This window comes from Ipomoea nil, unplaced genomic scaffold, assembly GCF_001879475.1.
Source record: "Ipomoea nil cultivar Tokyo-kokei standard unplaced genomic scaffold, Asagao_1.1 scaffold0688, whole genome shotgun sequence".
NCBI lineage: Eukaryota > Viridiplantae > Streptophyta > Magnoliopsida > Solanales > Convolvulaceae > Ipomoea > Ipomoea nil.
Window position 1 is genome coordinate 6,956,130 of NW_017617116.1, and position 11,198 is coordinate 6,967,327.

At 35.7% G+C, this 11,198-nt stretch overlaps 2 protein-coding genes across 2 annotated transcripts; both read left to right on the forward strand.

Moving 5' to 3' along the window:
* The first annotated feature begins 589 nt into the window (after window positions 1-589).
* On the forward strand, window positions 590-4,998 carry LOC109175362 (cellulose synthase-like protein G1). Its single transcript, XM_019324621.1, has 8 exons — window positions 590-1,209; window positions 2,172-2,258; window positions 2,404-2,535; window positions 2,834-3,046; window positions 3,143-3,242; window positions 3,318-3,499; window positions 3,811-4,161; window positions 4,253-4,998. The coding sequence occupies exons 1-8, from the start codon at window positions 595-597 to the stop codon at window positions 4,718-4,720; spliced, it is 2,148 nt and encodes a 715-aa protein (XP_019180166.1). The 5' UTR covers window positions 590-594; the 3' UTR covers window positions 4,721-4,998.
* Window positions 4,999-9,549: 4,551 nt separating this feature from the next.
* LOC109175554 (transcriptional regulator SUPERMAN-like) lies at window positions 9,550-10,967 on the forward strand. The gene is made up of 2 exons (XM_019324827.1): window positions 9,550-10,288; window positions 10,713-10,967. The coding sequence occupies exon 1, from the start codon at window positions 9,601-9,603 to the stop codon at window positions 10,258-10,260; it is 660 nt and encodes a 219-aa protein (XP_019180372.1). The 5' UTR covers window positions 9,550-9,600; the 3' UTR covers window positions 10,261-10,288; window positions 10,713-10,967.
* Window positions 10,968-11,198: the final 231 nt, after the last annotated feature.

Below are 11,198 nucleotides of genomic sequence, written 5' to 3' on the forward strand. Positions count from 1 at the left end.
ATATTGATATTACAAAATATAGGAAAAATATCAAATAATATCTCAAACTTTATACAAAATAATAATTACTCCTAAATTTTTAAAAATTACAATTAAACACATTAACTTATTACTTTTGTGCATCTTAACCCAATAATCAATTATCAACATGTAAAATTAGACTTTTCGTGACTATCACGGGCAAAACTTTCCTAGGTCGCATTTTTCAATAGAAGAAGAATGCCACTAATCGATTACCTTCTTCATTAAAGATTGTCACTTTTAATCTTTAGGGTTCGACTACACGTAATATCAAATTTTTTTTCCTCAATTTTACTCTTGATATTGTTGGCACTGATAAGTTTTTTTTTTTTTTTTTTTTTTTTTTTTTTTTTTTTTTTTTATGTGAGCTCCGTTACAAGGGTAAATCAAGATTGTGAGTGTGAGAGTAAAAATCGGGAATAGATAATATAAGTAAGCATAATATTTTCCTTCTAGAAATTAACTAGTTCCTTTGATAGAAAAATCCAAACATCACCCTATCTATTTAAAGAGAATATTTGCTCTTCTTCTTCCTCTAAGTTCTTAAGAGCCAAAGAAGAAAGTAAAACTGAAATGGCCATGGCCGCCCCCGCCGCCCCTCCCCTCCTCCATACCTGCACAGTTCAACAACCTCGAGCTATACTCAGTAGAATCCACGCATGTTTCCACTTCGCCGCCATTCTCGCTTTGCTCTACTACAGATTCTCAACCTTCTCCCACGGCGGCGTGCCGCGGCTTTCATGGACGCTCGTCACCTTCTCGGAGCTCATCTTCACCTCAGTATGGGTTTTCACGCAGGCGTTCCGGTGGCGGCCGGTGGCGCGGTCCGTGAGGCCGGAGAATCTGCCGGCCCGGAGCGAGGAGTTGCCCGGGGTGGACGTGTTCATATGCACGGCGGACCCGAGTAAGGAGCCGGTGGTGGAGGTGATGAACACGGTGTTGTCCGCCTTGGCCCTCGACTACCCGCCGGAGAAGCTGGCGGTTTACCTGTCGGACGACGGCGGCGCCCCCGCCACGTTGTACGCTATGAAGGAAGCCTGTGGGTTTGCTAGACATTGGCTGCCGTTTTTCCGGCGGTACGCGATCAAGACGATGTCCCCCGAGGCTTATTTCTCCTCTCTCGGCGACGAGGAACGATTTCTCCGGCTGGGTGATGATGAATTCATGGCAGAGGAATTGAAAATCAAGGTTAGTGTAAACTCATTTAATCTTTCTTTAATACTTTTTATAAAGTAAAAAATTAAATAACACTTCTAATCACAAAATTACAAGAAAATAGCAGTTTTTGTCCATCAATTATATACAAAGTGGATTTTGTTGTTCTGATTGAGTTCCATTAGAGCTATTAGGGTAACAGACAACTGATATACAAAAAGTGATTAAAATTAAACTTAAGGACCGCTTATGCTTTTGCCTTAGAGACGGGTGGAGAAAGTGACCAAATTCATCCTAAGATTCGAACCCTAAAACGTATTACTCGTAAAATTTATAAACTTATTTTGAGTTAGTTGATCAATTGAGCTAATATTAATCAAATTTCACATACTTTTCAAACTTCATAGGAAGAAATTAAAGAAGATTATTATTGTTATTATTATTATTGTTGTTGTTGTTGTTGTTGTTATTGTTGTTGTTGTTATTGTTGTTGGGCGGCTACTTGAAGAGTCAAGTCCAGTATCCCGCCATCGAAACATGACGCTACACGAATATAAAGAAATAAACTTGCATCTTTGTATATTACTAGTTAGCGTTTGGCATAGTAATAAGTGTTTGACCTTAACAATTATTATTATTATTTTTGAGTGATTATCGAACCCTGCAATTACTACTCGAAGGGTAAACCTTACTTCTATATAATAGTCCAAAAATTAAGCAGAAAAGAAAGATAAACTGAACTAAGAAAATCATGTGAGACAGATTGGACTTACTTTAATGGCCTCTTATTATGTTGCCCCTACTAACAGTGAGAAGAGTTTGGCAGTTTGACTATGGTTGAAAATGAATGAAAATAAATAAATTCTTTTAATTACTTCTTTTTTTTTTTTTTTTTTTTTTGCATGCATGATGGTGTTATAATAAGAAGCACCGAAGACTTCCCGACAATATAATTTAATAATATATATATATTGTTTATGTTGCTGTCTTTGCAGTCCGAATACGATGTGTTCAAGAGAAACGTGGAAAAGGCAGTAAGCGTCGATAACTCAGTCAAAAACGACCGCCCTCCTTATGTTGAAGTATGTACTGTTTAGACCACTATGTTTATATTATATATATTATGAGAATGTGACACTGACAACAAATAAAACCATAGTATATTTCATGGTAGCTAAGGTTTGATGGTGCCTAGTATTTTTCAACTCATATAATTGTCAATTTCAGGTCATTCATGATAATACCAAGAACCAAGAAGGTGAAGACGAAGAAAGCAAGATGCCTCTTCTAGTGTATGTCTCCCGTGAAAGACGACCTTTGCACCCTCACCGTTTCAAGGCCGGGGCACTAAATGCTCTTGTACGTAATCTATATGTTAAAATTTAAAAAGCTGCTTAAAACAGTCTTTTCAATTAACTTTTTGAGAAAATAAATTATACCAAACAGCTAACAACCAATTTACCAAACACCTTCTTACAATCAGCTAATGTTATCAACTAGTTATACCTTCTAATCAACCCAATCAGCTAACAGCTAACGGTCATTTACCAAACAGGGCCATAATAAAGACACATAAAGCACTAATTTTCTATAATTCTAGGCAAAAATTGAGGTATCCTCTATAAGTAATCAATAAATTATGTGTGTTTTGTTACAGCTTAGAGTTTCTGGGTTAATGAGCAATGCTCCATACATGGTGGTGTTGGATTGTGATATGTACTGCAATGATTCTTCTTCTGCAAAGCAAGCAATGTGCTTTCATCTTGATCCCAACATTTCCAGAGATCTTTCTTATGTACAGTACCCTCAAATCTTCTATAATGTCAGCAAAAACGACATATATGATGGTCAAGCTAGATCTGCTTACACGGTATGTATATAATTAATTATATATATGCTCATTCTCTTTTCGGTATATATGGATTATCATTAATTTTAATATTCCCATTTCCAATATTTTTTGCAGACTAAGTACCAAGGGATGGATGGTATACGAGGCACAATTTGTGCAGGGACTGGATATTACTTGTACAAAAAGGCCTTATTTTCTCTTCCTAATCAAGAGGGTACATGTTAATCAATCATAGAAATACCAATTTTTTTTTTGGGTAAATTTATTTTTAAAATTTTTTGATTTGCAGACGAATTCCTCCACGAGGCAGAAAAACATTTTGGTTGTTCTAGAAAGTTTATTGACTCCCTCAAACGTTTGAACGACAAAAATTATGACAAAAGGGACATTATTCTTGCTGATTCAACTATAGAAGAAGCCAAAACTGTTGCTTCTTGCACCTATGAAGAAAACACAGCATGGGGTAGTCAGGTAACTATATTTATAGATTTTTTACGGTGTTGGTTGATACTAATATCGATTGTTCTGGGTACAATTATGCATGTATTGTTACTATAGTTATTAGTTAATAAGTAGCTTTGAAGGGACAGTCACAGCTAAGTTGGTCAAAGACAGTTACTTTGGAACCATAAAGTTATAAGTTCGATCGACTCACCGATCAGCTATAGGCAACACAGTTGATCGATTTACCATTTTCTGATTAAACGGGCTTCACCCAAAGTGCACTTTTGAGTAGTAGTTGCAAACTTTCTCGTAAATCAAAGTTGTTGCTTTGATGGCAGATTGGGTACTCTTATGAATGTCTCTTGGAGAGCTCATTCACATCCTATCTTCTGCACTGCAAGGGGTGGAGATCAGTCTATCTTTACCCTAAACGGCCATGCTTTCTAGGGTGCACCACCATTGATATGAAGGATGCTTTGGTTCAGCTTATGAAATGGGCTTCTGGATTAGTTCAAGTTGGTTTCTCCAAGTACAGTCCTCTTGTGTATGGCATCTCCAATAATATGCCTATTCTTCAAGTCCTATGCTATGGTTACTTCATGCTTTCTCATCTTCTCTCCATTCCCACCCTATTGTATGGCATAGTTCCACAGCTTTGCTTTCTCACAGGCACTCCCTTATTTCCAAAGGTATGTATAATATAATAATAATGACTTAAAAGTAGGATACTCAGACCAGTGGGCTCTGATACCATGTTAACTTGCTTGTGTACTTGATCAGGTATCGAGTGTATGGTTTGCTCCTTTTGCAATTGTGTTCGTGTCATCCCTTCTCCAACACGTGCATGAGGTCTTCTCGACTGGGGGCTCCATCAAGACATTGTGGAATGAGCAGAGGATTTGGCTGATAAGGAGTGTGACAGCATGCCTATTCGGGTGCTTAGACGCCCTGCTAAAGCAGGTGGGAGTAGCTAAAGCGAATTTCAGGCTGACAAACAAAGCCATCGATAAAGACAAGTTAAGGAAGTACGAGATGGGGAAGTTTGATTTCCAAGGAGCCAAAATGTTCATGGTCCCTTTAACATTCTTGGTGGTACTAAACCTTGTGAGTTTTGTGTTTGGAATGAAGAGGATGATTGGTGAAGGGAATTATGGGGAGATGTTTGGGCAATGCTTCCTTTCTAGCTATGGTTTGGCTCTTAGTTTGCCCATTCTTGAAGGTTTGATAAAGAAAGACAAACAAAAGTAACTTTTTTATTTTTATTTTTTCAAAGTATTGTATGTCCCATACCCTAAATAATGAAAATCATCATATGTTAGTTGAAGAGATAATAACAAAATTGTATTGTTAGAGACAATAAACCTAGTTTTTGTTCAAGTTTTAGCTCTTAGATACCTCAATCTAGAGGTCTTAGAGTTGTGGGCCTATGGATAATGTTTAAAATTAAAGATGTTGGGCTGCAGAAGCAGTTCTATATCTAGGCCCGACTACCCAATATCTCAAGATGTTTAAAAGTGTACCATTAAGTTCTTTTTGTACTTGACCTCACCCATATACCATTGTTATACCATGGACTATTGCAAGGTGAACTCGTGTCTAAAATATAAAATTTTTATACTAAATGTTTACAATTTACCTTTTACAAAATTGTGAAAATTCCGTATATAAATTGTGAATATTCAGTATATAAATTGTGTATTTTGGACTTTAATTCACCTTACAAGGTGGACCTGAGTCCACAGAATAATTTGCCACCCACATATATCAATATATGTGTGTATATATAATATTATATTATAAGAGATTTGCACTTTACGTCTCTCAATTATTATAATATTATTACTTTTGTCCTTCAATTGTTTGCAAAGTGATTTTTTCATCCTTCAATTACATGTGAAGTGATTTTTAACTCAACCCTAAAGAAACTCATAGGTGAAAAATTCAAACTACTTTGCAAACAATTGAAGGATGAAAAGTAGTGACGAATATAATTGAAGAACAAAAACTGTCATTTTTTAAGTATTATATTATATAAGGAAAATCTAAAATGGCAATTGACATTAGTATTGATTGTACACGATACTATCATATCTTTCATATATAATTGTATCGGATATGGTTGAAAATTATCATATAATTAAAGAATACTCTGTTTTAACACTTGTTATCTCCCATTAACATATCACTATATGAGACACAACATTAGGTATCTTTTGTGGCATTGGGCACTCACAAACTATGAGGTAGCTGAAAACAAAGAGCAGGCTAGCTAGTAAGTTGCAATAAATTAAAATAAGGTTCACTACATAGAAAGAAACAAAGAAGTATCAGAAATCAAGAGACAAGCTTTTTGATAGTTCCCAAGTATGTTACCAATATCTCTCTAACTTCTCTTCAGTCCATCTCCAACAGTGAAAAGGAGTAAAGAAGAAAAAGGAGACATATATTCTTAGCTAGGACAAGCCACCCTACCATTCAAAACTTGTATCCAGTAAATTTCTAGAATTTCTGTGTTATGTACTTTGTTCAATTACCTACTCTTTGTTGTGAAACAATGATTTTGTTCTCCCCATTCTTCAATTATAATCTTTCATACAATATTTATGATCCAATATGATATACAAGTCCTAATATAACACATATTTTATTTTATCACTTTAATTTTAATTTTTAAGTAAAATTAATTCGCCAATCATGCCGAGTTTGAATCTTTAAAGCACACAAAGGACTCTCAATCACACCCGTCGTTCGCTCTGGGAGGTATGAGAGCTGGCCCAAAGGGAACTGTCATTTGTGAGGATCAAACCCGAATTATCCCAGAATTCTCCCCTCACAAAGAGAGCTCATTTGTCACTTGAACTACTACCATGTTGGGTTGCATACCTAATTGTTTAATTCTTGATAAGATTCGAACTCTGCACCTTATTAGTAGCTAGCAATAAACTTTTAATTTTTGGTTGTTGAGAGAAGTAGAACGGGTTTTCAAAAAAAAAGAGAAGTAGAAAGGAGGGTAGGAACAAATAGACAATATTAAACATAGCTTTCCACAACATCATATTTGTCATACATAAACACAGCAACCATTCATTATGATTTATTACAGAGGGAGAGATGAGATCAGAATGCAGTTAATAAGGCGTGAATATACATTTTGTATACTGTGGGTGATCTCTGCAATTCCGGCTTAAATTTGTAAACTTTATTAGAAGCAGACATTATTAATAATCATGGAATGGAAGCTAGGCAGCAGTAGTGTTGTGTACATGTAATTGGCCAACAGTTGTCTCTCAGATTTCACTAAATCTTGGAGCTAAACATGGTATGATCTTTTGTTTGTTTGGGTGGTTCTGTCGAAAACTTCTTTTCTACTTAGGAAGAATAATGGAAACCAAATCTTGTGTTGGGTTTCACTGGGATTTCGTTTCTGGGTTTTGAAATCTAAGCCGACCTGACCAACCACTCATTACCCATCATTACATTAGCATGCAAAAGCACTGAACCATTCAACACTTTTAACTAAAAGCTAATCATGCAACAACCCAAAAGTTCGTTGCTAACAATTACCAATTCAAGTGGGCTAGTTGCTAATGTCTAATTGTAAGGTTGGAGAATGGAGGGTATTATAGTCAAGTTGGTCGTACAGTTGGTTTAGGTTCAAAGTTCGACTCTTCATTGGAACTGTCTATTGATTTTCTTGGTTTGAATAATGGGTCAGCTAGGACCAACCTAAACTGGTTTATCTCATTGTGACCCTTCTAGGATCACAAGGTAGATTTCATCCCGACCATACTTGAACAGGATCTGTTCTATAGGCTCGTACCTCTGTATCCTTGAGTTCTAAGGAGACAGGAAACCAAGCCTGGTAGATGAACTATGGCCAAGAAGATTTCACCCAGAGTGCAGGATAGCGGTTATATATAGATTTCCTCGTAAATCAAAGGTTAGAGGGTTAGAGTCAAGCATGATATGAACTGAATTGAAATAATTAGTCTTACAGTATTCATATAAATTTTAAGTTACTGATGTATTTTAATTTACATATATATATAATACAACCATGTATGTCATTCATGTTGCATCTGGTACAATTGAAATGGATCATTACTAATAATACTTGGTACAATTATGTATATATAAATTGAACTTTAATTTTAGTTGACACATTATCTTATATTGACTCTAATATAGGAAAATAGTGAAGTGATATATGCAGTCTTGAGAAGATACTTTCTGGAAATGGTCACATTTTCTTGGAAACTGACCATGACCTCAATAAAACAAAATATATACTAACATTATATGGCTAGGATGACTTTATGATGAATAAACTCTTTGACTAATGGTCACATACATGACTAAGCAGTCCACTTATCAACCCTCATTATACTCAAGATTTAGACAAGCACCTTGCTCCAAAAAAGAGTAGCTGGATGAATGAAGCATAAATATCGTATATGAGGTACAAGTTTGATTCTTATTAACACTTTCTCGATCAAACTTTGACACAAGGCCTTTCTGTGTGGTTTGTGGACTATTACACGAATAGGGTGTACTCAATGTACAAACTCTTAGATAATGGTCATGAGTTTGATTCTTATCAACACTCTCTCGGTCGAACCCGTTGCACAAAGTCATCCTATATATACAGGGTTTCCTAAGGTTATTTAATTTGGTGAATAAATTAAAGTAACCAAATTACTTTACATATGATTTTAAATATAATATGACAGATAGTAATGTTATGTAATAAAAAATTATTGCATATTTTGAGCTCGACAACGTTATGCAACATAGGATGGGTAGTTTTTCATAAATGTATGTATATTTTTACTTTTTTTTTTTTTTTTTTTTTTTTTTGTTGTGAAAGATATGTATATTTTAATAAATTAGATTAGAGAAAATAAAAATAAAGCAAAATGGGAAATCATTGGGGTGGGGGGGAAATGAAATTTGTCGTTATAAATGATGAAGGTATTGGAAATGTAAAGAAGTAAATATAATGACATAAAGACCAAACACACATCATAAAGAGCAGTGAGGAACATCCTCTGGAAATGTTTCCTAGAATTAGCAAAAGGCATAAGCTGGCAGTACAATGGTTCCAGTTTTAGTACTCCACACACCAAAAATAGGGGACACTTCCTACCAAATGCACCCCATTCACATTTTCTTCTTCTGGCTTACACATTTTTATGGCTTCTCATCTGCCTCCAATCACCTCATCCCCTATTCCCCCCTGGCCCCACCTTACACCCATCCCTACCCATTAACTACAAATATTTTAATTGTTCTTATTTTACCCAAGTTGTGTGAATTAATATATCGAAATCTTTGATTTACGAGAAATTCAGCAGTTGCTACTCAAAGGTACTTGCATTATACTCTAGGTGAAGTTCGTCTTATGACTATGGTTGCAGTAGACGCTAGGGACTAGCTAGTCGGGCGGTAGAGTAGCACCTAGCATCTAGACAAGCTAAAAATAAAGAAAAAACAGTGCACGTGTGTGGGTATATGTCATAAACTATTTTAAGTTGCTTTAACTGCTCGACTTAAACAGAGAAGGTCAATAGGTAACTTTCACGGAAAGCCAAACTTAGAGCATTGGTTATCAAGTCAATTGTTCAACCAACTGAACTGTAACTATCCCCAATGTATTGAAATCTTGTAGTATATATGTGTGGTTTTTCCTAATGTATCTATTGGCATTGGCAAAGTTACTTTTGTATTAGACACAACATGCATGATATGTTAGTTGTATCAAAATAATAAGATGCTATATATGGAGATATATACATCCCAAATAGCATATATATACAATGGATTGTGATTGGTACAAAAGTCACCATATATATATATATATATATATGATTTTTTTTCCATATCCCATGCCCTTTGGTCCATCCGGCCTACTAGAAAAATAAAAAATATGAAACATAATAGGAAATTCCGTTTAATTATACTCTAATTAAAGTGGCCCCACCAAAAAGAAAAGAAAAGAAAACTCCTAAAAGTGATCTTACAACTTCTTATTTAATGTCCTAGATCTTTAAGTGTGGGTATGGGCTATATATTTTTAAACTAGTTTTCTTGATCTCTGCTAGCTAGAGGGTCTATCTATAATCTACCCCATGAACAAAAAGGGTGGCATGGAGAGAAGCACTAATTGGAGAAGCAATGATGGAAGGAACATGAAAGACATGAACAAGCTTAGAGATTCATGGGGCCATCATCATCATCAACATCATCACACCAGCCATGAATCTCTCCCCCCTCAGAATAAAGAAAATGGGGATTTAGTTGCAGCAGGGTTTTCATGGCCTCCAAGATCCTACACTTGCAGTTTCTGTAGGAGGGAGTTCAGATCTGCCCAGGCTCTTGGTGGCCACATGAATGTTCACAGGAGAGATAGGGCAAGGCTGAGGCAATCCCCACCAAGAGAGGGTCAGTTCTCTTCCCTTCTTAATCTCAACCTTGCAGATTCTGCTGCTGCAACAAACCCTAACCCTAGCTGCTACACTTCTTCATCACCCCCTTCTTCTCCTTCAAGAAAACTACTCCCAGCTTTTGTGCCCACACTGCCCTTTATTGCTTCCTCTTCTGGTGAAATGGGGAAATGGACCAAAATAGAGGGCATCCCTGTCATGAAGAATATGGTGGTTAAAGGTTTCAAGAATGGCAGCTTTGAGGTTCAAAACCCTGCTTCTTTCAGTGATGAGGCAGCTAAACTGGAGCTCAAAATTGGGTTCAAGGAAGATTTGGATTTGGAGCTAAGACTTGGATACACTTGATTGATAATTAATCCTTTTTTTCACTAAGGTATGTAGCTTTGTGATTTCACTTGTGTCAATATCTTTACCATAAAAAAAAAAAGAGATTATATTACTGGACAACCTTGGCCAAGTTGGTCAGGCTATTGACTTGGTAATCACTGGGTTATCAGTTATACTCTCAAATAGAGAATGGCCTATTGGCTACTCCCAGACCAGCCAATTGGCTTTCTTGGTTTGAACCGGTCAAATATGAACAACTTGGGTTAGTTTACTTCTATATGGTCCTGAGTAGTGACTGTGGGTTTTCCTCGATCGTCACTTAAAAAAGGGGATTATTAGAGTCATTTTGTGTCTGGACTTGCATTGACTGCCATTTTGTCTGTTCATCACCTGACTGCACCATGAACATTTTAACCTTATTTTAGCATCATCATCATTTCATCTTTAAGCTAAATCCAGATTCTTGACAGGGATGGGATGAAGTTCTGAGGAATGGAGATGAAAAGAAGACTCATTTCTAGCTAGTTATAATTTGGTTCAATTCGCACTAGTACATTTATATTCTCTCCTTCTGATTCTCCCATGTTAATGTTACATATAGTACTCTCATCATAGTATCAGTTTTATTTATATTATTATTATTATTATTGTTTTTCCAAACATATTTATATATGTAGTCTGTTCTAGCACTTCAATTTATATATGCATGTCTCATACTGCTAAAAGTTTCATTTGTTGTTACATAGTTTTAATTCCTTAATCCATTACATAGTTTTCACCAAAATTTTGCTTTTTTCTTTATGGGAATTTACAAAAGATGAGAATGATGTGTGCCTTGAACACATGTATATATGTTAGGTTAACTGTAACTTCAAGAATGAATAAATAAATAAATATTAGAAACTGGTTAACCGTAACTTAACCAACAACATACATATGCATTAGATTTCCAACTT

Excerpts from the sequence above, each read along its gene's own strand:
- LOC109175362 (XM_019324621.1), top strand. The coding sequence starts at position 595 with ATGGCCATGGCCGCCCCCGCCGCCCCTCCCCTCCTCCATACCTGCACA. Across the intron at positions 1,210-2,171 it reads CAGAGGAATTGAAAATCAAG|TCCGAATACGATGTGTTCAA; the intron begins GTTAGTGTAAAC and ends CTGTCTTTGCAG. Across the intron at positions 2,536-2,833 it reads CCGGGGCACTAAATGCTCTT|CTTAGAGTTTCTGGGTTAAT; the intron begins GTACGTAATCTA and ends GTTTTGTTACAG.
- LOC109175554 (XM_019324827.1), top strand. The coding sequence starts at position 9,601 with ATGAACAAAAAGGGTGGCATGGAGAGAAGCACTAATTGGAGAAGCAAT.